A 26,385-nucleotide genomic window follows, 5' to 3' on the forward strand; every position below is an offset into this window, starting at 1 on the left:
TGATGATAGTAACAGTGTCTACCTCTCCGGGTTGCCAAGAGAATTACATGAATGAAGGCCTCAAAGTAATACTTGATAAGAACTGAAAAAGAAACCTCTCCATGAAAAGCTGTAGAGATAAGTGGCTATTAAGAGGACCCCGTTCTAGCTGCCTCTTCTCTGTGTGTTTCTTGACTTTATATGGACTTTACTAAGCATCGCAGCTGATCATGACGTTTCATTGTGCTTGATATTACATATTATCAGGTGGACTAAAAGCCCTAAATCAATGTTAATGCCTACCCAAGATTGCGATTGGAGCTGCAGGATGCAGTTATAAAATATGCCTATGAATTATAGGCACAACCTGCCTTTCCCCAAGCTGTCATGTACACTCACTCTCTTTTCAATTATTTATAGTGACATTCTCTCCCTTGGTGCCCATTCACTCTTCTGTTACTCATTGTCCCAACTGGATCTGGACATTCACCCTTAACTTCTCTCTACTCTATTCATTTTTCAAACGCATGTTCTTCTCAACACGCTCACTCGAAGATCAAAGATCAAAGATGTTCTTACATCTTTTTTTTTTTTTCCAGAGTCTTGCTCTGTCACCCAGGCTGGAGTGCAGTGGCACGATCTTGGCTCACTGCAACCTCCACCTGCTGGGTTCAAGCAATTCTCCTGCCTCAGCCTCCCGAGTAGCTGGGACCACAAGTTCATGCCACCATTCCCAGTTAATTTTTTGTATTTTTAGTAGATATGAGGTTTCACCATGCTGACCAGGCTGGTCTCAAACTCCTGACCTCGTGATCCACCTGCCTCAGCCTCCCAAGGTGTAGGGATTACAGGCGTGAGCCATTGCACCTGGTCCCAAAGATGTCCTTACATCTATGGACACATGCCCTTGATCTTCTACATCCTGTGCACTTTCCTTCCCCAAACACCCAGTACACAGGGACTTCTGTGCTCACTGAGCCTGAAATCCCTGCTTCTTATCCCAATACCCCCAAGGATGGCAGAAGTTTCTGCAACTATGGTGGTGGGGCAGGATGCAGACCTGGGTATGAATAAGGAGGCCCTGGACATCTGGTTGCACCTGCCTGGAAATGTTCAGCTCACAAAGCTTTCCCTTAATGGCCCAAGAGGGCCAGAGAATGGATTTCCCTGCTGCCCACCTGGACACTGCACAAGTAAGTCGTGGGCTGTCCAGAGAGCTTATGTCAGTAGCTGCTGCTTAAGGGGGAAAGTGCTCCTGACACAGGGGAGGGCTTGGCTAAGGGAAGCTGCCTGCTTTTTCCCCCAGCTCAGGGTGGGGGGAAGAATTGAGCTGAATATGCACCTATTCAGAAGGGCAAAGAGCCAAAAATAACTAGGAGCAACAGCATTTCATCTGACAGGCCCAGAAATAGAGCTCATTTTGGAGCATGCCAGGGCTACAGACCGAGTGATTCCAAGACCTTCAGCATCCCATAAAAATACACGGAAAAGCTTTCAGTTTACACAAATGCTTCCTTTTCCTCCTTTACCACAATTTCCCAAGGCAAGGGCTCTGTGGCCCATAGGAAGAGAGTCTGCAGAGTCAGGGATTTGAGGCTCAAAGGATGGGATCTGAGGATAAGGAGATGAGGATGGTATCTGATGGGATGTTCTACGGAAGGAAGAAGCAAGAAGTAACTGTTAAACATGGAGAATTTGAAACAAGGAGAAACAGAGACAGGAAATAGATTTAGGGAAGGTAATGGCTGGGGGCCACAAGAAAATGCCGCCCATAAAACAATGGCATGGAGGATTTGTCTAGATTTCAGAGGTCACCTTTGGCAGAAAGAAAGGCCATGGTATTTCTATTGGCATGGGGAGTGTGTTGCCTGACAGCAATCTTCTATTTTTGCTTTACTCTCTTCTATTTTTGTTTTCTTCTTTTTTATTTTGATATAAAAGGCAAATGTCACGGTCCATTCATTTTCATTCTGAATAACTGAAATTACAGGAAGGAGGGAGGGGGAAGAAAGGAGAAGACTGCAGAATTACAGAGAAACTTGAGTGTGGAAACAGCCATGTTCTAATGGGAAGAGACTGGGGAGACAACAATGAATTAAAAAGGAAAAGAAGGAAGGGAGGGAGGAAGAAAGAGAGGAAAAAATGAAAAAGGAAGATGTTGGATTCAACTTTATTCAGTGAATATGTTCAAGAATGTTCTATGTACAAGGCATGGGGGTACAGAGAAATGGTTAAGAAGCAACCCCTACTTTCAGGGAGCATATAGTCTACTGGAGGAGAACAGGCCAACTGACATACCCAATATAAGGGAGAGTTAGCCAATGGCCACTTAGGGTTACAGGCAATGCCTGGTGGGGGCACAGAGAACCGACCCATTTGCGTTTTGACCTGAGGCCATGAGGGAAGATTCCCTGAAACTGGCAGCATTTGCCTGGGTCTCAGAGATTTACGTGGGAGGGTAAGTGGATGGAAGGAACACTCTCTACTCCTGCAAAATGCCTTCCTACCCACCTCCTGTAATCCAGAGGTCATTTGTCTCTGCAGGGGCAGATCTCTTTGCCCCAGACATCCTTAGCATATAGAAATGGGGTTTCCAAGTGCCAACATGGACAGAGCCACTCCAAAGGTAAGTTTTTACTGATCCACAGCAAAATGCAACAACACATAAAGACAAGACAGAAGTAAAATATTCAGATTAAAGAACAGCATTTTTTTTTTTTTTTTAAGACAAGGTCTCACTCTGTCGCCCAGGCTGGAGTGCAATGGTGTGATTAGAGCTCAGTACAGCCTTGACCTCCTGAGCTCAAGCGATCCTCCCACCTCAGCTTCCTGAGTAGCTGGGACTGCAGGCACACACCACTACACCTGGCTAATTTTTGTATTTTTAGTAGAGACAGGGTTTCGCCATGTTGACCAGGCTGGTCACAAACTTCTGGGCTCAAGTGATCTACTTGCGTTGGCCTCCCAAAGTGCTGAGATTACAAGTATGAGCCGTGGCACCCAACCCAGTCTTTTCTTAGAATGTTAGGCTCTTCGTAATTTTTTGATAGTAAAAGGCCTTGTCTTTTTAGTGAAATGATACTGACAGAAGATAGTATATGCAGTTGGTTTATAAAAACTATTTTTGCTCAGTAAGGTAATCGTTGACCAAGTGCATTGGTCCCTGAGACATGACTGATCTTAAACCATTTTGGGCCGGGCACGGTGGCTCACACCTATAATCCCAGCACTTTGGGAGGCCTAGGTGGGTGGATCACGAGGTCAGGAGTTCAAGACCAACCTGACCAACATGGTGAAACCCCTGTCTCTACTAAAAATACAAAAATTAGCTGGGCATAGTGGCAGGTGCCTGTAATCCCAGCTACTCAAGAGGCTTGAGGTGGGAGAATCAAACCCAGGGAGTGGAGGTTGCAGTGAGCCGAGATCACGCCACTGCACTCCAGCCTGGGCAACAGAGTGAGACTCCGTCTCAAAAAAAAAAAAAAAAAGAAAGAAAAAGAAAAAAAAAATTTCAGAGCCTCAGAACACCTCGCCTGGAATGCTATGATGTGCCGCCTGGGCATGCAGATGCAGTGCTTTCTCCAGCCCCTCCCTCCAGGCCTCTGGAGTCTCCTCCTAGGGGCGGGCGGTGATGAGCTCAGGACTCTGTGCCTTTGTCCTTTCCCGTGTTGAGGTGTGGAATTGGTCCCTTTCCAAGGGCATGTGATAAACTGACTCACACCAAGGCAGTAATAAGAGAGGCCAATCTCCCCCTGGGGCCTTCAACTTTTAGTGGAGTATTAACACTTAATTTAACCTGATGAATTGTAATGGTGAGATTTCAAACCCTTCCATGGGACAATGGGAAAATATATTTCTTTTTAAATAAAGGGCTTTCTCCTGAAATCAGACACCGCCCTCTCAATGACTGACACAAACTGCTGGAGAGACGCAAGAGTGAGGGCTGATTCTGTCTTCTGGATCAAAATGTCCCACTCCCCTGTGAAAAGAAATCCTGACGTTTTCTCTCCCCCTCTCCAATACAGGATGAAACAGTTAATCCCATCAGCTCTAGCCCAGGATGAGAGAGCAACTCACACACACCTCTTAGAAGACCAAACTCTGGCAGGTTTCCTGCATGCCCGATGCTCCTTGCAGGAATAGAGCCATTCTGCCTACCTCTGGAATCCTGGGGCCTCTGGTGGTACCTAATCCACAGTAGGAACACAATAGGGGATGAGTAAGAAGGGAGAAGAAGTGAGCGGTTGGATATGGCAGGTTAGAATCAGCCCAGCCCCCAATGGGGCGCTCTGTTACCTACACTTAGGTAAACCCAAACCCTCAAAGCTCACAAAGCCTTGAAAACTCCCAATTCCATGAATCCTGATTACAAACCACCAGAAGGGACCGTTTGGCTCCCTGAAGACCAACAGAGTCTGTGTGCAATGTGGGAGGAGAGAAACTCCGGACAGTGGCCCAGGAAGACAGGTGGCAACCCTAGAAATGCTGCAATGCCTGTTGTAGCCCCTTTCCCCTGAACTGGCCGACAATTTTCCTTCCACATACATTAAAAGTATAGTCTGTATTTTGACCTGATGGAAAAGATATAGACAGGATCTGGGACAAAGCCACCAAATCTTTTGTTCCCTTGGACACTCGATAGAATAAATGGTTTTCCATGTCACACAGGAGAATGTTAAGTGCTTTGTTTCTGCTGAAGTGGAACAGAGATAGTGGGAACGTCTGTCAAAACCCCCAAAATGCTTTAATGTGGTGGCAGCTGGCTGGGAGGAGCAGGAGCCCAGTTTCCTAAAAGCCAATAGTTCTGGAAATGGAGGAGGGTTGTTTGAACCAGCGCCTAAGCATCACCCGGGAGCTTGTTAGAAAGGTACATTCTGAAGTCCCTCCCAGGACCAACTGAGTCAGAAATTCTAGGGCTGGAGTCCAGGAATCTGTGTTTTAACAATCCCTCCAGGTAATTCTGAAGTTTGAGAACCAGCGGAATAAGGCGGAATAAGGCCAGGGGACTCACACAGGTCCACAGCTCTTAGGTGACCTAAAAAAAAAGTGGATGACAGCTGAGGAGCCGCCATGCCCGGTATGACCAGGCCTGTACTGAGCAGCTGAGGGTACATCCAGGCACAGGGGATGCCCACGCCCGTCAAACCACCCTGGGCACCCGGTCTCACCACTAGCCTCTCCCCGACGTCTGTTGTGACTTGACCTATGCTCGTGGCACAGAGAAAGGGCTTTGGCCTCTCAGGCTCCCAGGCTATTGTTCCAATCCGCACAAATCTACCAGTGCCAAAGGAAAGCTTCTGCGAACTTTGGAAGGTGGATTAACTGTTTCAGAGCAGCAGCTGCGGGCCTAGATAGTTGTCGGAGCCGCTAGACACAGCCAAGCGCTTCCCTGAACGCCAAAGCCGGCGGCAAGCTGGTGGTCCCGCCGGCCGGCGGTCCCTCTCCGCCAGGCCGCAGAACCCGGGTAGGCGAGCAGCCAGTCTCAACCTGCGTCCCCAAGGCCGAGGATGTGTCCTGGTTTTTTAAAAAGCTGTTTGCGCACTTCTAGGGCCTCACCCCTTTTATTTGGGGCTCCAGTATTACTGTATTGACCTAATTAATTCATTTTCTTTTCTGTCCAAAGTGGAAGCTGGAGCACAGGGATGCAAATCAAATACAAACCCGTCCTGGGTGCCAATACTCTGGACAATTAAAACAAAGAGCGCAGTGGTGGCGGCGGCGGCGGCACCACACAAAACCCTCGGGAAACATCCAGACTGTGCCGCGAACCAGCCGGCAGGGTGGGGCGCAGCCGGGCTGCAAACGTGCCAGGAAGGAGGCGGTCCCAACCCCGCAGGTGGACAGGTGGAGGTTGGCAGGGGTCAAAATCCATCCTGAAGGCCTGGGAGCCGGGCAGCTGCGCAGCACAACTCCAGGGGGCACACTCGCCCTGCGCCCTGCGGGAATGGCGCCCCGGCCAAAAAAGCAACCAGACAAAAACCCATTGCACGGGCGGGAACTAGGCTGTGCGACCAGCAAAAGGGTGGGTGGGAGAAAGAGAATGCGGGAGCGAGGAAGAGGATGGGAAGGGAGAAAGAGAAAAGGGAGGAAAAGGAGAAAGTGAAAAAGAGAGGGCGTTTGGGAGCAGGAGGGGAAAGGGAAGAGGGAGCCGGAGGGAGAGGAGGGGGATCGCGGAGAGCAGGAGCGCGGAAGGGGGGCGGGGGAGGAGCGGAGAGAAAGGGAAAGGGGGGTGCGCCGGGGCCCAGCCACCCGGGCGGGGGGTGGCAGCGGCCAGGGGCGGGACCCGGGTCAGTGCCCACCTGCGTGGGCGCCCGCTGCCCGGAGGGGTGGAAGCCCGGGGGCCGAAGGGAGCGGCCGGGAGGCGGGCTGGGCAGGGAGGCAGAGGGGAGGGAGGGGACGGGGACGGGGAGGCGGGGAGGAGCCGGCGCTCGGCTGGGGCTGCGGGGGCGGCGACGGCGGGAGCGGCAGTGGCGGCGGCGGCGGCGGGTCCGGAGGTGGTGGCAGGTGGCCCCGCGCGCGGCGGCCGGCCCGGCCGGGGGCGGGCGGGAAGGTGGCGCCTCGGGCGGGGGCCGGTCCCTGCACCAGGTGACCTGTTCCGGCCCGGATCCGGGCGGCCTCGCCATGCAGCGGCGCGGCGCGGGGCTTGGGTGGCCGAGGCAGCAGCAGCAGCAACCCCCGCCGCCCGCAGTCTGCCCCCGGGCCGCAGCCATGGCCCCCCCGAGTGGCGGCGTCCCCCCGGGCCTCGGCGGCCGCCCTGCCTGCGCGCTGCTCCTCCTCTGCTACCTGGTGAGCGCCGGACCCTGCCCGGGTCCTCCTCTCCGCGCGGGGCCCCGGGGACGCGGGTGGGGGCGGCCGGGGACACCCGCCACGCGGGGCGGGGACGCCGCTGCTAGTTTTCTCTCTTCCTAACCGCTGCGCCCCGGGCGCTCCCGGCACCTGGGATGGGTACCCCGGGCGTGGAGAGGGGCGCGTGGACCGGACTTGCAGCGCTGCTCTCTCGTTCGTGCCCATTCCTCTCCCTCCCGGACTCTCTCTAGACCCGGGTCGGGTTCCCCTCGAGACTCCTTCTTGTCCTGGACTCCACCCGAGAGCCTCGCCGCCGGGAGTTCGCTCTCCGCCTCGCCGCGCGCGGTCTCCAGCACCCCCCCCCCCACCCCCGCAACCCCCCACCCCTTCTGGGCTTCCCTCTCAATCTACTCGCAGCTCCTTTCCCTCCCGTGCCCAACTTCGCCTCTTTCTCTCGGCGCCCGCCACCCGCCTCGACCCTCCTTTTGGTTTCCACCGGGTCCTCCCGGCCCGGACGGTTTTCTGCCAACGCACCTCGCATCTCCAGCGCTCTTCAACTCCTCCTTGGGCACTCCAGCCAAGTTGCGGATGCCGGAAAGAAATCTAGTTCTCTGTAACACGCTTACCGCCAGAGTGGTGACTTTAGCTGCGTCTTGAACATTGTCATTTCAGAGAATATGTTTGGCTCATGCATGTCAGTTTGCAATTTGCACACTTCTTGGCTTTTGTTTTAGTCATCAACTAAAGGGCAGTAACCTATTTTTCAAAACCAATTTATTTTAAATACCAGAGTAGTTGAGAGCCCTCAGAACAAGGTGGGGAGAAATTTTCTCAGTTCCTTTGATGGTTTACTTGCTTCTGTTCTGAGTTCTCCTAAACAATAGTAAATTTACAGAAGGCGACACCCTTCCTGCCCAGCGTACCTTATGTTCCAAAATCCTGCAGAAACCTTGGGTTATCTCGCCATATATTACTGTAAATAAATGAAATGGAAAATGCTGAATCATGAAACTGATGTAATAGGAAATACACAGAATGCCAAAAAAAAAAAAAAATGAGCAGTGTCATTGTCCGGAATTCATTTCACTTATGTGGCATTGTCATTATTTGGCGTCTTCCTTTTTGGAAGCTAAAAACTACTTAGGAGATACTGGCAGGAATTAGAATTTGATTCTGAAGAAATTTGCCACCCAGCCCGTTTCTTTTAACGTTTTTTACTTCTTGAATGTTTCATTTCTTGAAGCAAGAAGGTGTAAAAATGGAAATTATAATTCTGCCTGTGCATCTACCTGTTGAGCAATCCGTGCTTTTACTCATATTTCAAAATGAGCCAATACCAAATTGTGTGGTTGGGCTTACTTCATATTTTCATAAGAAGTTGTCAGTTAACATGAATGATTTTTTTTTTTACCCAAGAGATATTATTATTTAATATTTATGCCACAAGGTTACAGCACACAGGATCATAAATAAAACTGCCATGACAAATGACAAGATTTCAGTTTAAACAGATGATGCCTGTACACAGGGCCCTGCTGGCTACCCATAGAAGCAGAAGTGATGTTGTAGAGTGTTGCGTGAAACATTCATGTACAAATGGGCCGGGCCGGAAAGTTCCACATGGACATCTCAAGACCTGGCAAGGAGGGGGACTACTTCACCACAGTTCAGGAAGTCAGAGTCCGGAGAGCAAAGCCTGAGGGCCTAAGTGGGCTCTGCCAATAGAGACGGATGATGATGGAGCAAATATCGCTCATGTGAAAGTTCTGTGTGCACCAAGAGGGATTAAGAGAACAGGGGGAAAAATGATGCCATGGATAGACTCAAGTGAGATAGTGAAAGGGTGAGGAAGGGCTCCAGAAAGAGGAATTTTAGAAAATACTGTGATGTAGAAAATAACTAGAGCATGGATGAATGTCTTGGCAGATGGGGAAGGAATGGATTTGGGGACCTCATGGTGGGGGGAAATGTCAGTGCTTCCTGCCTCTGTATACTTCCTTCAGATGAACTTCTGATACGCTTACTGTACAAGACAGACTTTGATAAACAAGAGAGCCATTTTGCAAAGGACGCAAAAGGCCGACTTAAAAGGTAGTCTCCACATTTGGTTCTGAAGATCTGGCTGTTTACTAGGGATGTTGCTCTTGGGTTTGTCCTACCTGAGATACTACTGAAGGTAAGGCTTCTTGATCTTGGAGAAGCTGGGTGTGTGAATTGGGGAAAATGTAAATACCCATATGAAACCCTTGAAAAACATAATAGAGAGAAAATGCAAATGGATAATTGTGTGCATTTTGCTCAATCAAGGAATGCTACCTGGAGGAAGTGGTTGGTCAGGGGAATGGGGCTGGGCAGGTGCAGGGTAGAGATGGAGCAGAATAGCTCGGCAGGATCTCAGGAATATGTAGACTCTAGAGGAAGAAAGCTCTTTCATAATTTGAAAGCCTACATGGTAATAACAATAGCTTGCATTGTGCTAAGTCATTTATAGGCATTAGCCAGTATTTATTTTAGCAACAACCCTGTGAGGTAGGAGCTATTATAATATCCATTTAGACGAGATAACAGAGATTCAGAGAGGTTAAGTTAGTTGCCCCAGGCCACACAGTCTGAGCTTGAAACCCAAGTCTGTCTCCCTCCAGAGCCCCAGCTCTAATCCACACTAGCTTATTGTCTTCTGGATTTTGCTGCTTGTAACTCATTCTTCATCGATGTACAGGCCATTAGCAAAGCTCTAGCAATTAGCAGCTACTGTGCAATTGGCCAGGATGTGAGGTCATGTCTAAAGTAATCTAAAATATACAAAGCAGGAAGCGCAGGCCACAGAATAGAAGCAGGATGTTAAAGTGGGGAAGAAAGGTAAAGCCAGAAAATATTTGCCATCGTTAATGAAGAGATAAAGGTTTGGGGTTTTTATGTAGTCCAGAGGCAGCTGGTGGAGTTTAGCATTTGAGTTTGGATGAATGTGCATACAAGTGTACAGCAAATGTGCCTTGGAATGCATTCCAAAGCCAAATTGCCTATGATTTGGGGACCAGTTCCTGTTTTGTGTTATCTTCACCTATTTGCCTGTTCACAAGGGCTGGAGGTTGAGATCAGCTTCTGAATAGATGCCTTTAAGCACCTGCCCTCACAGGGAGCATGCTTCCTGGAGTCAGGGTCCTGAGGAGTGGGCGCCTTCCTTCTCCGTCGGCTGGGATGGAGTAACCTTCAGTGTCAGCTCAAGAAGAGTACTGTGTCTGTAGCTAGGATACTGCCAAAGCATGAATAATGGTGATGAGGGCTGAAAGATAAGTCACGGAACGATGCCAAACAGATTTCTGAAAAGATGATCCCTGGTTCCAGCGGCTGCCAGAAAATTCTGAGGTCACCAAAGGTCAAGATGCAGAGAGCCTCCTCAGAGAGGGAGAGGGCCTCGAAAGCAAAGGATAATGAAATTGCTTCCACTGAGGTCGCGGGTGCTGAGTACTGTGCTCCACGCAGAACTTTCCCTGCCCAACGGGCCCTCTTGCTATTTTCTTACACCATTAACTCTTACCTTCTTCCAACTTGGCTAGAACCAGCCTGAGGCTGCCCCAGCTGCCTATCTGTGATAATGGCACTTCTAGAAGACAATTTTGTCCATTCTAAGCTCTGGTCTCCAGTGTATAATATTTTCTTATATGAAAAGATAAATCTCAGGATGGCCAGTATTGATGTCAGCTGTCAAGATGAAATGTTCAGAGTGGATATCTGCACTTGTTAGACAATCAGACTGAGGACAAAGAAGTAAGAGGACATTAACAGCACAGAGGCCGGGCGTGGTGGCGCACACCTGTAATCCCAGCACTTTGGGAGGCTGAGGCAGGTGGATCACGAGGTCAGGAGATTGAGACCATCCTGGCCAACGTGGTGAAACCCCGTCTCTACTAAAAATACAAAAACTAGCTGGGTGTGGTGGTGTGCACCTGTAATCCCAGCTACTCGGGAGGCTGAGACAGGAGAATCGCTTGAACCTGGGAGGCGGAGGTTACAGTGAGCCGAGATCACGCCGCTGCGCTCCAGCCTGGAGACAGAGCGAGACTCTGTCTCAAAAGGAAAAACAAACAACAACAACAACAAAACAACACAGACACATGTGGGACAGTTAGCAGACGGTGGCTGTGACAGAGCCTTGTACAGGATTCTCTGTAAGTGACCACATACCCTCGGTCATCCATCTAAGAGTATTCATTAACCCCTCACTATGTGTGCAATGCAGGGCATAAGAAGATCAAAACGAGGTAAAGAGATCTGCAATTATCCAGCCTGAGGGAGAGGGATTATGAATATTTGAAAACAGAGATCATCCCCAAACCTCACATCAACCAATAGCTTCCATATTCATCCTGACCAGAGCTGCTAAAATTTCCCAAGCCATGGTGTTGGCCTCTTGCCTTCTATTTCTTCTGGCTGCCTGTTGGCAAAAGTGTCAGAGCTAGAGGACAGGTAGGAGAGAATAACCCAGGCAATTCTCTGGGAAGACAGATAGACTGGAGTAGACCGTAAATAGCCTAAAGTGAATTTAGTTACCTTGTTTATTGGCTCATGCCATTTCCCTGAGAAAGGAGTCAAGGGGCAGGAGGCATGTGCAGCCCGTGAGGAATGGTTGATGGGATTCAGCCTTGGCAGGCCTTGTTTCCCATCTCTACCTGGAGAAGGGCTTAGTTATACTGGGGAACTGGCTGAGTCTGGCGTTTGTGTGTTTGTGGTTAAGGCAATATCTATCTTCTTCAAACTCTAGGCATGGCAGCATGGTGGCATTTTAACTCCAACACTTTTAAGATGAGAATAAGGAAAGTCGTGAGATTCCCCAACCCTGTAGCCAGAAAGCGGTGACAGGTGTGTAAAGGCAAGGGTGTGAGTTGAGGGCATCATCTTTGGGTGTTGTTAGAAGACAAGAGGCACACCGTCACTGACTTTGGAGTCAGCTGATGTGGATTTGAATTTTGGTTCTGCTTTTTGGTAGCTGGTTGACCTTGGGCAAGTTACGTACCCTCTCTGAAGGCATTCCATTGCCTCAGCTGTGTCAGTGGGGATGCTGTCTCCCCCTGTGGGCTGTTGTGAGGATTGGGTTAGAAGGGAGAAGTCTATGAGGTCCCATGTGAGAGGAGGAAGTTAGAAGCCAGAGAGAAAAAAGGTTTAACACACCCGTCCCAGTGCCCAGTACACAGTAGGTACTCAATGAAATAAGAGCAAACCAACTTTAGGTAGCTTGGTGTGATGTGAGCTGGGAAGAAACAGCATATTAAATAGTATGGGGGAGAATCTTACACAACCAGGATTATTGATCATGACTGTGATGGTGTGGCTCTGGCCAGCTCTCAGGCTTAGGAAGCAACAATACTCAACTGGGAAATGCTTCCCTAAGCACATGGTGATTTTGAAGTTTGTATTGACATCATCTTCCATTTTGCTTAATTGCATGCTTTGTTGACTTAAACAGAATTTTTGCTTATATATGGTAGGCAGAAATTACAAACATAGGCGCTTTAAGGCAAGACGCTTGCTTACCTTTTTGACCTAGGGAAAATGTGATCCAGCCAGTTTGAAGAGGAAGCCCTCCTGAGCCACAGTTTTCTTAGGAAAAGAATGGGGCAGAATGGTCAGGAATGAGAAAAACAGTTATTGTTTTCTTATCGTACCCACCCACAGACACGTGTACGTGCCAATGAACTCGTAGCAAGATGTGAACGACTTAAAGTTTCCCAATCTCTCTGTCCCTTCCTTAAATACCAAGTGGAGACCAGATGGAGAACAAAGCCAAGTTTCCTCAGCTCTTTGGAACAAGGGAGGGTGATGTGAATAGCATCTCTTCTTATTGATTTTGCTTAAAGGAATCAAATGCAGTCATCCTAAAAGAAGTTTAGGTCATATTGATAGTTTTGTTTTCCATCCAGAAGATACATAAATTCATCTGTTTCTGGATTCCCAGGCAGAATTCAATGCATTTAGATCTCCTATTTGGGGTCTTCTATCATGAACACACATTAACTGGCCCATTTCTTTCTTTTTTTAAAAAAATTTTACAATACATGCACATTTACACAGAAATAAGAGAATCTATGTTTTGTGACTGCGCATGACATTGTCAAATTTGACTTTGATGAGGGCTCACATCTGGTATAAACATGTTTGAGGTCTCAAGCATCTTTCAGGGCCCAGCTCCGTTGTGTGCAAAATGGATCAGTATGTTGCTTTCAAGGTGGAACATCTATTGTAGCTGCCTAAACGGCATAATCTGAGGGACACAGATGCCCCCCTTCACCCCAAATATCTTTCTTAGAGTTGTGGTACATTTAGACTGTGCTTTTAAGGCATTATCTCCGCAAAGCCGGCATAGAAATACAGATACGTGACATTACCTCAGTGTTTTTTCATTATCACAGTGACATGGGTGAACTTGCCAGATAAACAGGAACTCAGCAGAGGGTCGAGGGATGAGAAATCTTAAAAAATTAATTTGTATTTTTGGTGTGGAGAAATGGAAACGGTTCTAGAATGTAGGGCAGTTGTCTGAAAGGTCTAGAGGGACAAAATAGCTGGGAGAAGTTTGCCCCAAATGGGTAAGGTGGGTGCCAAGGTGCCACCTTCCCTGACCTCATAGTTCACCAGCTAAGCCCTGACCCCCAGGGACCAATAAGATGCCAAAGGGTAAAGGCTATTTGGAAGGAATTAACGAGGCTGGGAGAAAAACAGAGAAACGATGGGGACCCCTTACAAGAGAGCTTAGAGTATAAGAAGAAGGCAGTGGGGACTCAAAACTGATCAAGTCATTTGGTTTATATGCAAGTGCCCCCAGGGCCACTGAGGCATCTGGCAGAAATGCCCACACCCAGTGCTTTTTTTTTTCCCTGAGATGGAATCTCGCTCTGTTGCCCAGGCTGGAGTGCGGTGGCGCAATCTCGTCTCACTGCCACCTCTGCCTCCCGGTTTCAAGTGATTCTCCTGCTTTAGCTTCCTGAGTATCTGGGATTACAGGTGCCTGCCACCACGCCTGGCTAATTTTGTTTTGTATTTTTAGCAGAGACAGGGTTTCACCGTGTTGACCAGGCTGGTCTCAAACTCCTGACCTCAGGTTATCCGCCCCCCCTCAGCCTCCCAGAGTGCTGGGATTACAGGCATGAGCCACCGCGCCCAGCCCCAGTGCTTTTATTTCAGCAAGAAACACTTACCAAATTCTTATTGTGTGTCAGACTCTATCTTAGAAGCTGGAAACATAACAATGACATAGACTCTGAACTCATAATTTCTAAACAAAGGAATATGCAGATAAATTTTCAGCTTGTATTAATGCAACCTGGCATGTGAAAATACCTATGAAGGCTGGACACGTGTCATGCCTGTAGCTGGAACTCTTCAAGTTAATTGCCTTATTTTCCTGGCAGGAAACAGCTTATAACCACACACATGACTTGAGCCAGGAAGTCAACTTCAGCTTAATCAATATTTAGAGTGTGATGTGTTGCTAATCAGTGTTGGTTTTGTGCATAGCAGAGGTAGCCACGACTCGTGGTGAATCAGCTGCCCACAGGGTCCGCTACAAGCCACTGGATGCCAGCTTCCTTCATTGCATAGGTGCCTCAAAGCACCTTCTCGAAAGGTTTAGACCATGTTCTGCACAAGCCACGTAGGGTGATTTTGAGGCCCTCTTTGGGGCCAACATACCCTCATTAACTTAAGGAAATATTGCCCCACCCCGAAGTTTCTCTTCTCTTGTACTCCAGCTGTCATTCAAGCTTCTCCTACTTGTCAAACAATCCATCTCAGTCCTTGAAATCTGATCTCTTTGCCTAGATTAATTTCATGTTATCCTCTGACTTAGATCTTTTCTGAAAGAAACAATAGCAAAATGTCAACACTCTCCACCAGGGAACCTTAGAAAAATACAGAATCAAGTCCCATCAACTACACACATATGAAATGATGCCCTGTTGGGCTATTCACCCCGTTTCTCCTATATGACAACTCCTAACAAAGCATATCTTCTGTCACCTTTTGTTCTTCAAAACTCTATCTGGGATAATAGCTTGATAATTGGCTGGGCACTGTGGCTCATGCTGTAATCCCAGCACTTTGGGAGGCCAAGGTGGATGGATCCCCTGAGGTCAGAAGTTCGAGACCAGTCTGGCCAACATGGTGGAACTCGGTCTCTACTAAAAATACAAAAATTACCCGGGCGTGGTGGTGCGCGCCCGTAGTCCCAGGTACTTGGGAGGCTGAGGTACGAGAATCACTTGAACCTGGGAGGCAGAGGTTGCAGTAAGCTGAGATTGTGCCACTGCACTCAAGCCTGGGTGACAGAGCGAGACTCAGTCTCAAAAAAAAAAAAAAAAAAAAAAAAAGCTTGATAATTTAGAAAAGAAGTTGGCAAACTATAGGCCTGTGGGCCTGTCCAGTCAGCCGCCTGTTTCTGTAACCAAAGTTGTATGGGACCATGGCCATACTCATTCAGTTATGTGTTGTCCCTATGACTGTTTCAAAGTGTCCCTGCAAAACCTAAAATATTTACCATCTGGCTTTTTTTTTTTTTTTTTTAACCAAGAAATTCAGCTGACCTCAAATTTAGAATAGCACTATCCAATAGAAATACAATATGAACCACAAATTTCAAGCCACATATATAATTTTAAATTCTCTAGTAGCTATGTTAAAAAAGTAAAGAGAGGCCAGGCACAGTGGCTCACGCCTGTAATCCTAACACTTTGGGAGGCCGAGGCACGTGGATCACCTGAGGTCACGAGTTCGAGACCAGCCTGGTCAACATGGCAAAGCCCTGTCTCTACTAAAAATACAAAAATTAGCCGGGCATGGTGGCACATGCCTGTGATCTCAGCTGCTCGGGAGACTGAGGCAGGAGAATCGCTAGAACCCGGGAGGCAGAGGTTGCAGTGAGCCAAGATTGCCCCACTGTAGTCCAGCCTGGATGGGAGGGCGAGACTTCATCTCAAAAAAAATAAAAATAAAAACGTAAGGAGAGCAGGCATAATGAATATTAATATATTTTATTTAATTCAGTGTGTCCAAATATTGTCAACGTATAATTAATATAAAAATTATTAATGAGGTATTTTGCAGCCCTTTTTTTTTTATACGAAGGCTTTGAAATTCAATGTATATTTTACACTTACAGCACATCTCAAATCAGACCAGCCACACTACAAGTGCTTAATATGACCTGTGACTACCATGTTGAATAACATATATATAGCACCTGTATACCTTGAGGTAACTTTTACTGTACCTGAGACTTTGAAACAGGTGAAAATGAAATAATCTTCAAATGAATATATGGAGAGTTTTTTGGAAACAGAATTTGAAGGGACGGCTCTGTGGAGAGTACGTGGTGAAATGTGTATATGCCTTCTTATTTTTATTTTTATTTTTGGGGGGACAAGGCCTTACTCTATTGCCCAGGCTGGAGTGCATTGGCACTGTCATAGCTCACTGTAACCTTGAATTTTGAGGCTCAAGTGATCTTCCTGCCTTGGCCTCCCAAAGCACTGGGATTACCAGCATGAGCCATAGCACCCGGCTTGTATATACCTCCATTATCCACAATGTTATAAGCATGGACCATCAAACAAAACTGAAACCATGCTCAGGGTGCTGCGCTAATTAATAAAGAAAAGTGGACTGGTGCACTTTTAGCAGTGAGATGTAAAATAATGAACATGGTTATTATGAACTGCACTTTTCTAGTAAAATCAAATGGCCTTTCCCCAAGCATTCTATTTAAAAGAGGTTTTCACTGGAGGTCCTAGCATCCATCAGCATTAAAAATCTGACACCATCTATCCCCACTCAGAAAAATATCATAGTTGGAGAGCTGAGCCTGGGTGAGTTTTTAAGGTGTACAAGGAAGAGGTTTCAAGTCATTCTTCGGAAAAAAAGAAAGTGTGATATTTAATACACCTCTGCATGTCCTGGGCGCTGGGCTGCCTTTTGTCTCACAAAATAAGCAAATGTCTTATTTGACATTTGACTTATTTGTGGGATTAGTGAGGGAAACATTCGGGGCATTGCTTTGGAATAAGGTGTGTTGGTCACCCATCGGCTGATTCGGTTTCCACCAGCACCAGTGATCTCTGGCCTTGGGTGAAACTCTGTTGTGGACTTTACACTGTGATTTGCATCTTGAGGGTGGGGGCGACATCTTGGCACATCTGGCTGAATGAATAAACCAGTGTTCATGGACAAATGCTGGGTGCATCCCTATTCATGTGGAAGCAGAATTTAGCCTAGAGTTTCCAGGTGGCCATGGAATGGTGACCATTAGTCACCACTGATATCATTTGCTATGGCGTGAGGAAGGTGGGAGTGGGGGGCGGCTAGAAGAGGAGCCAGGTTTCTGGGCTTGCCTTTGCTAACCCACCAGCTGTGTGGTGTTGGAGAATGTCACCTCTTGATTGTCATTTTCTTATCTGCAGAATAAGAGAGTAGACTGGCTTGTCACCAGACTCATCCATTGTAACGTTCTCTGCTTCTAATTATGAGATGGTTTTTATATGTGTTTCCTCCCTGTAATCTGGCAGTATGAATGAGAACATAAAACATTTAAACCTCTCCTGGGGGGGTGGCACGGACAGTTTGCACTGTGCCCCCTTCTTTATATATCTCTTCCCACAGGTTTCCCATGACTGGTCAAAAGGAATTGCCAGCCTTTCTCCTATTCTCTCTGCCATTTGCAGAAGACACAGTTTCCACTGTGACCTTTTTTTTTTTTTTTCTTTTTTTGAGACAGAGTCTCACTCTGTCACCAGGCTGGAATGCAGTGGCACGATATCGGCTCACTGCAAGCTCTGCCTCCCGGGTTCAAGCGATTCTCCTGCCTCAGCCTCCTGAGTAGCTGGGACTACAGACATGTGCCACCACGCCCGGCTAATATTTGTATTTTTTGTAAAAACGGAGTTTCACCATGTTGGCCAGGATGGTCTTGATCTCTTGACTTTGTGAACCACCCACCTCAGCCTCCCAAAGTGCTGGGATTACAGGCATGAGCCACCACGCCCAGCCCACTTTGACCTTTTAGGACAGTTGCTTTCTCTTCACCTACTTAAAAAAAAATTGTGTAGTACACAATTCAAAAGTTAGGGAAGGATATACAGTGCATCTCTCTCTCTCCCTCTCTTTTTTTTTTTTTTTTTTTGAGACGGAGTCTCGCTCTGTCACCCAGGCTTGAGTGCAGTGTCATGATCTTGGCTCACTGCAAGCTCCGCCTCCTGGGTTCACACCATTCTCCTGCCTCAGCCTCCCGAGTAGGTGGGACTACAGGTGCCCGCCACCACGCCCGGCTAATTTTTTGTATTTTTAGTAGAGTTGGGGTTTCACTATGTTAGCCAGGATGGTGTCGATCTCCTGACCTCGTGATCCACCCACCTTGGCCTTCCAAAGTGCTGGGATTACAGGCGTGAGCCACCGCGCCCGGCGCATCTCTCTCTCTTATTCTGTCTTCTGGTCACCTCATTCTTGTCTGTGTAAGCAACCAGTGATATGTGTATTCAATTGAACATGCACATGTACATATATATGTGTGTGTGGTGTGTGTGTGTATTTAATCCAAATGGTATTTCTGAATCTGTTTTTAAAAAGCAAGCAAAAAAATGGGAAGTGACTGCCAGTGGGTACTGGGTTTCATTTTGGGGCAATGAAATGTTTGAAAATTGATTGTTGTAATGATTGATTGTTGACTAACTCTATAAATCTACTAGAAAACATTGCAACTTACACTTTCAATGTGTGAATTGTGTGGTGTGAATTACATTACAGCAAACCTGGAATTTCAAAACCTGGGCTGGGTGCGGTGGCTCACGCCTGTAATCCCAGCACTTTGGGAGGCCGAGATGGGTGGATTACCCAAGGTCAGAAGTTCGAGACCAGCCTGGCCAACTTGGTGAAACCCCATCTCTACTAAAAATACAAAAATTAGCCGGGTGTGGTGGCAGGTGTCTGTAATCCCAGCTACTTGGGAGGCTGAAGCAGGAGAATCACTTGAACCCGGGAGGCAGAGGTTGCAGTGAACTGAGATTGTGTCATTGCACTCCAGCCTGGGTGACAGAGTGAGACTCCATCTCAAAACAAAGAAAATCTTGAAAATTCAAAAACAAACAAACAAAAAAAACAGACACAAAACCCTTTGAGATCATTCTGTTATCTGTACGTGAAGAGCTTCTTCCTTTTAATAGCTGTGTAGTACTCTACGAGTGGATGTACTCTTTTTATTTAACCAGCTCCCTCTTGATGGTTATTTAGGCTCCCCATGTCCTGCAATTACAAACTGTACTGAAGTGAAAATCTACACAAACATCATTTTGCACAACTTTGAGTGTATTTGTAGGTTAAACTCCTAGAAGTGAAATTGTTGGTGTAGAGGGTGAGTGCATTTATAATTTTAGTAGGTATTACTTGATTGGCCTCATAGAGATTAGAGATTACTGCCACCAGCAATACATAAGAGGGCATGCTTCCTACACTCTGGTCAGTACAATGTGTTATCTGACTTTTTGATCTAGTAGTTAAAAAAATGGTATCTCAGCGCAGTTTCAGTTTACATTTATCTTACTGTGAATGAGCATTTACCTGTTGATTAACTATGTCGTTTGCTCATTTTTGTATGAATTGTTAGCCTTGTTTCTAATTGACATTGACTATCAGTTGCTTTAAAAGGGAGACACCACCCCCTTGTACAGAAACCTTTGTTGATTCTTTGCTGTCAGTAGAATAAAAGTTCACATTCCTTGGGCTGGGACTCAGTGTTCTCCAGGGCCAAACTCTACTTTTCTTTTCAACCTCATACCTGCGTGTTCACATAACTACTTTCTATTCCCTAAGTATACCTGCATTCCCCTGCCTCTTGCCCGGCTTATGCTGTTCACACCCTTTGCAGTGCCTTTGCCTTGTCTCCCTACCTGAAGAACTTCTTTTCATCCCTCAAAGCCCAACTGAGATACCATTTCTTCCATAAAGCCTATCCCAGACCTTCCAGTTAGAATTATTCTCTCCCAGTGCTATGCACCCTTGGGCTTGTTTACAGTTTGGTGGGAACACTGACCACGTTTTGCCTGTATTGCCATTATTTATAGACATGATTCCCTGATACCAAATTTCATGTCTTGTCCATCTTTGCCTCTCCCACAGTTCTAAGTCAGAATTGAAAAAAGGAGTTTTTATTTCTTTCCTCAGAGGAGACCAAAGTGACTTTTTTCTTTTAAATTGTGGTAAAAATATGCATGCATTAAAATGTACCATTTTAATCATTTGTAAGTGTATATAGTTCAGCAGTGTTAAGGACATTCCCATTGTTGTGCAACCGGCACCACTTTCTATCTCCATACTATTTCATCGTCCCAAACTGAATCTCTAGACCTATTACATCCTAACTCCTCAATCTCCTCTTCCCTTAGACCCTGGTAACCTCTATTGTACCTTCTCTCTCTGTGAGTTTGACTACTCTAGGCACTTCATGTAGGCGGATGATATAATATCTGTTCTTTTGTGTCTAGCTTGTTTTACTTAGCATCATGTCCTCAAAGTTCATTCATTTTACAGCATATATCAGAATTTCATTCCCTTCTATGGGCTGAATAATATTCTATCCCACGTATATACCACATTTTTTCTACCCATTCATCCGTGAATGGACCCTTGGGGTTGCTTTTGGCTAGTGTGAGTAAGGGGTGTATATCCAGAAGTGGAATTGCTGGATCTGATCATATCATAATTCTTTTTTGAGATGCAGTCTCGCTCTGTTCCCCAGGCTAGAGTGCAGTGGCGTGATCTTGGCTCACTGTAACCTCCACCTCCCAGGTTCAAGCAATTCTCCTGCCTCACTCAGCCTCCCAAATAGCTGGAATTACAGGTGCGCACCACCACACCTGGCTGATTTTTGTATTATTAGTAGAGACAGGGTTTCATCATGTTTACCAGGCTGGTCTTGAACTCCTGACCTCAGGTGATCCACCCACCTCAGCCTCCCAAAGTTCTGGGATTACAGGCATGAGTCACCATGCCTGGCCTGATCATATGATCATTCTGTGTTTAATTTATTTGAGGAACTGCTATACTGCTTTCCATAGTAGCTGCACCATTTTACGTTCTCACTAAGAGTGCCTAAGGGTTCCAGATTCTCCACATCTTCACCAACACTTGTTATTTTCTGTGTGTATGTGTGTGTTTTATAATAGCCACCCTAATGGATATGCAGTGGTCCAAAGTGACCTTTTTCTATCGTGTTTTGGATACCTGAATCACAAAGTCATATTTGGGAGAGCTCTTAGCATTCATATATCAGCACCTCATGCTCAAAACCTTGCCTCGATTTCATGACCAGATAAACAAACATTCAGCTAAAATCTTTCTTGGTGCACACAGCATCGTCTATGGTGAAAGAATTGGACAACACAGCCCATCGTCTGAGCTTGCTCGTGTGTGACCGGGAGCAATAGAAACCTCTCGCCTGTCCATATATTATGCAGGCTTGCCCTGGCTTCAAACTTATGGGAGAAAAAGGGGCCAGGGTGGCATCCCTGTTATGTTCCCTTGAGGGTGCACTTTGCACTTTTCTGCCACCCTTTGACCTGGTACTATCGGACCCACCACTTAAAGTCCGGACAATAGTTTGAAAATGTCTGAAGCTGTGTTGTCTCTGTTTTATTCTAAGGCAGGTTCCATCGCTATTGGGTTTGTTGTGAACCAGCTTCTGCCTTTGAAAACCAACTCTGGAATTATTGCCACGTAGATGTCACAGTCACATTCCGATCAGCAGATGTTACTGGGTCTGGAGAGAGAGTTTAATGTGACCTCATCTTCCATTGTATTTGTGTGTTGGTTTTTCCCCAATTCTTCAGTAGTGGTTTTGACATCTTTTATCTCCTGCATTCATTCATCGCTTTATGGAGACTGATATTTTTTATCCCAGGAAAATAATGATTCACGTATCTGTTATGATGAGGATTTTTAAACTTTCTGTATTGCTAACTTTCTTTTTCTTTTTTCAGAATGTTGTACCGTCTTTGGGCAGGCAGACTTCCCTGACGACATCAGTGATACCCAAAGCTGAGCAGAGCGTGGCTTACAAAGACTTTATTTATTTTACTGTCTTTGAAGGAAATGTTCGCAACGTCTCTGAAGTCTCGGTTGAGTATTTATGTTCTCAGCCTTGTGTTGTCAATTTGGAAGCAGTTGTTTCATCCGAGTTCAGAAGTAGCATTCCCGTGTACAAAAAAAGGTGGAAGAATGAGAAACATCTTCACACCAGCAGGACACAAATAGTACATGTGAAATTTCCAAGCATTATGGTTTACAGAGATGATTATTTCATCAGACATTCCATCTCTGTATCTGCAGTGATAGTACGCGCCTGGATTACTCACAAATACAGTGGCGGAGACTGGAATGTTAAATGGGAGGAAAACTTGCTCCATGCTGTAGCAAAGAATTATACCCTCCTGCAGACCATCCCGCCTTTTGAACGCCCTTTCAAAGATCATCAAGTGTGCCTTGAGTGGAACATGGGTTATATTTGGAACCTTCAGGCAAACAGGATTCCACAGTGTGCTCTGGAAAATGGTAGGTCATCTCTCTTGCTAGGAACCTCATTCTCATTTTTTTCAGATAGCCTGTATCGTGATTGAACGGCAGGAGAAAACTCTTCTATTAGTGATGGGGGATACAGGGAAAATGGAGGGACACATTGAGTCTGTAACTTTGAAGTCTGAAGACAAAAGGAGAAAAATTAAAATGGGAAGAGAGGAGAAAGATTAGTAGAGAGCAGGACCAAAGATGAAAGAGCAGAACAAAGGAGCTGAGGAAGAGGGACTTTGAGAGGGTTAGATCTGCTTTAAGCTGGAAAGGAGTATTCATGCCACCGAAACAAGAATTGGGAAAATCTTCCCATTCCCCGCAAGCCCGCTAAATTTCCTTTTTTTTTTTTTTTTTTTTGAGACTGAGTTTTGTTCTGTTGCCCAGGCTGGAGTGCAGTGCTGAGATCTCGCTTGGCACACTGCAACCTCCACCTCCCGGGTTCAAGCAATTCTCCTGCCTCAGCCTCCTGAGTAGCTGGGATTACAGGCGCCCGCCACCATGACAGGCTAATTTGTGTATTTTTAGTATAGAAGGGGTTTCATCATGTTGGCCAGGCTGGTCTCAAACTCCTGACCTCAGGCGATCTGCCTGCCTCTGCCTCCCAGAGTGCTAGAATTACAGGCGTGAGACACTATGTCCGGCCTCTATTATTTTTAAGCAGAGTGTTTTATCCTGGAGGAGATGAGAACCTAAAGGAACCCTTCCGACGGAAAGGGAGGTTGTATTACAGAATGGTAACCTCTGGCTGGGCAGGATTCCTGCCCTGCCACTTTCTATCTCTGTAACCTTGGAACTCTCTGAGCCTCAGTTTTCCTATCTGTAAAATGGGGATAATAAACAGTTCCTTCAGAGCAGTACCATGAGGACTAAATGAGATGTGATTGCTTAGCACATCATCAGCTCTCAGTGAGAAGCTGTGATGATGATATAGTCCACATTCTGCGTTTTATCCTAATTGCCACATGGTCACAACCTCAGCAGGACCAATCCCGGAGGCTCCCAGGCCCTTCTGCAGCCTTCGTTAAGCCCTGGGGCTGGAGATCTCAGGTGTGCGCTGAGAGGCGCCACTCTGAAGTTCTCTCCATTGTGCAAGGAGCGCCTTGCTCTGTGAATGCCGAGTGCCTGCCAGCTCTTCTTCTGCCCTCTCAGTGGGGAGCCCTCCACAGTTGTTTCCTCAACTGTGGCCCTAGGACCACCTGTGACAGAATCACAAATGTTTGTTGCAAATGCAAATTCCTAGGCCCTGTCCTTCATCTACTTAGTTGGGATCTGCGGGGGTGGAGGAAGGCCTGGAATCGGCATTTTAAACACCTTCCTCACGACTCTGATGCAACCTAAAACTTAAGAACCTGCGGGCCAGGGACAGAGCTGGTTGGACTTAGGATTGCTAAGGTTCCCGTGATCTGACTCCCAGCCAGGCTTGGCAGGCAGAGGACATCCATGGGCTTGTGGCAGCAGACCCTTCCGCAGGAAGTGCCTGACAGCTCATCTTCAACAGGATGGGTGTAGGACAAGGGGACTTAAGGACATGCTCTCTAAGTTTTTCCTCTAGTGATCAACTTCTTGTCACCTCTGGGATGGGATTTCTGGTGGGCTCTCTTTAGGGAAATAATGGCTATGGCAATTTCTTGGTACTGTCCCCAAACAGCTCTGCAGCAAATGAAAACCGAAAGGACCTGTGTCACCATACATGATAGCTGCTCAGAGGCCACTTACCCTAGAACTGGCACATATGACATATTCCAAAACTTTTTCTTGTTTTGAGACAGGGTTTCACTCTGTTACCCAAGCTGGAGTGCAGTGGCATGATCATAACTCACTATAGCCTCAACATCCTGGGCTCAAGCAATCCTCCCACCTCAGCCTCCCAAGTAGCTGGGACCACAGGCGTGCACCAGCACATCCAGCTGATTTTTAAATTCTTTTGTAGAGATGGGGTTTCCTGTGTTGCCCAGGCTGGTCTTCAACTCCTAGGCTCAAGCAATCCTCCCGCCTTGGCCTTCCAAAGTGCTGGATTAAAACTATTTTGAAATAATTACAGATTCACAGAAAGTTGCAAAGGCTACAGAGTCCCCTGCGTATCCTCGCCCCAGCTTTCTCATTTTCCATATCTACAGTGCGACATCGAAACTGGGGAAGTAATGCTGATCTAATACTGTTAACTGGACTCCAAGACCTTATTCAGATTTTACCATTTTTTACAGGGGCTCCTGTGTTTGTGTAATCTATACAATTTTAACCTACGTTTTAATAGCCCTGTCTGTCTGGCTTATTCTGCGTTTGTGCGGTGCTTTAAATGAAAAGATATCTAGAAGATGAAAGCAAATTCCCTTCCTGTGTGTGTGCACATAGCGGGGAGGGTGGGATGGGTAGTTAAATGTCTGAAAGCAGTCAAGCCAATCATTTTGATGATCAGTGTGCCTCCCTCTTCCAGGCAGAGCCCCATGCAGGCATCTGTCTGGAATACCTTCCACAGGGCTACCTAATTTGTTAAGGGGAAGAGAGCATGGGGCACACACAGCCACAGTTTGCTGTACCTCTGACTTTGGCAGGGATTAATGATTCCATTTCATATTTGACACATCATGTATTTCTCATTGAAGAATGACTGAATTGCAAGCTGGAAGTTTCCAAATGAAATCATTTAACGAACTGGCTCAGTTCTTAGGGTGCCTGAATATGCCCTTAAAATGTGAAATGTCTTTTCCTTCTTTTGTTGTTTCTTCTCATATTCACAAGGCTTGGGAACAGCACAGTGGGGTTTTTCTCCTCACCTGCTTCCGAGCATTACCTCAGGAGTGAGAATTAAACCATCATGCAGAGAAAACCCTTTCCCAAGAGTTAAAGTCACTGGAAATGGTGGGGAGCTCCATGCACCCTCGAAATAAGCTCTGATCACAAGGCTGTGATTTGTTTACTGAAAAAGGGGCACACATTCTTCCTTCTCCAAAAGACGGATCACAAGAGCGTCTGCAGCGGCCCCATGGAAACCATCCATGACCTTTGTTCCAGATCTGGGCTGTGGGGATGGAAGGGGCCAGGCCTCTGGTTTGTTTTTAGCAGGGGCTTCTTGATGAACAAGAATCAAGTCAGAACAAGATGGCGTTAGTGAGGCTCCGAGCTGAGCCACAGGGGGCCCGTCATGTATGGTCCCTGTCTCAGCCAGCACTGATGTGGGGTTTCAGGGAAGGCTTTCTGTGTCAAGTGCCTGGTGTCCTACGATGGCCCTGCCTCTGAACTGAAGTACTCCCTGACTTGCTTTCATTTTCCTTTTCATGTATAAAAAGAGTCAAAGTCCCTGTGCCCTGGTATTCTGGAAGTGTGCTTGGAGGGCCTCCACCACCGGCTTTGCCGGGGCTCCCGAGGCGAGGGCTGCGTGTGTCCAGACGTGGCTTTCAGCAGCTTATCTCCTTTGCCAGGCCAGACCCAGCCAGGCCATGAGGCTGCGTTTTGGTGGAGATGCAGCAGACGTTTACCCACCCCTGCGGGGAAAACCTAACCCGGATGAGAAGTCAGTAGCCATTGGGAACACGTGTGTGCCACGACTCAGCCACGTGCCCCCGGTGCACCTGTTGCTGTTGCATCCTGGGTGTGGGGGGCATACGTAGCCATAGGCAGACTGTGAATCTACCTAGTGTGGCTTATTTCCTTGAGGGAAGGGAGTGGGCATTTCTGTTGTCCCTCCCAAATCACATGTGTGCCTGACTCACGCTGGAGTCACGGAAAGAAAGGAATCAGCCATGCAGGCTGGAGACTTGGGCCCCAGACCTGGGGACCCACCTGGACTTCTCTTCCTGTCATACTCTATTTTGAGAGTCACCTAGTGCTGACTGTATGTGTCACATATTCAGTCCCTTCTTGCATTTCTCACCACATGGAGTGCCGTCGTCCTGGTCTAAGCCGTCATCCTCCTGTCTGGACTCCTGGCACTGCCTGCATGTGGCCCCCCAGTTTTGCCCATCATACCCTCTGGATCCCCCACCAGCAGCCAGTGAAAGCTGATCGCATCACTCCCTGATT

The 26,385-nt window shown here is 47.1% G+C and overlaps 1 protein-coding gene across 2 annotated transcripts in view; it reads left to right on the forward strand.

Annotated features, from left to right (window-relative positions):
* Positions 1-5,896: 5,896 nt before the first annotated feature.
* Positions 5,897-26,385, forward strand: part of LOC105487824 (SEL1L family member 3) — a 117,088-nt gene continuing 96,599 nt past the window's right edge. The window contains exons 1-2 of one of the 2 annotated variants that reach the window (XM_011751441.3): positions 5,897-6,001; positions 21,780-22,350. In XM_011751441.3, coding sequence (XP_011749743.1) covers positions 5,924-6,001; positions 21,780-22,350 — 649 coding nt within the window. In that variant the 5' untranslated portion in view covers positions 5,897-5,923. Of the gene's footprint in view, positions 6,002-6,451; positions 6,766-21,779; positions 22,351-26,385 lie in introns of those variants that run through there. The other variant, XM_011751440.3, reaches the window with a different exon arrangement.

This window comes from Macaca nemestrina, chromosome 3 (assembly GCF_043159975.1).
Source record: "Macaca nemestrina isolate mMacNem1 chromosome 3, mMacNem.hap1, whole genome shotgun sequence".
In the NCBI taxonomy this organism is placed as follows: Eukaryota; Metazoa; Chordata; class Mammalia; order Primates; family Cercopithecidae; genus Macaca; species Macaca nemestrina.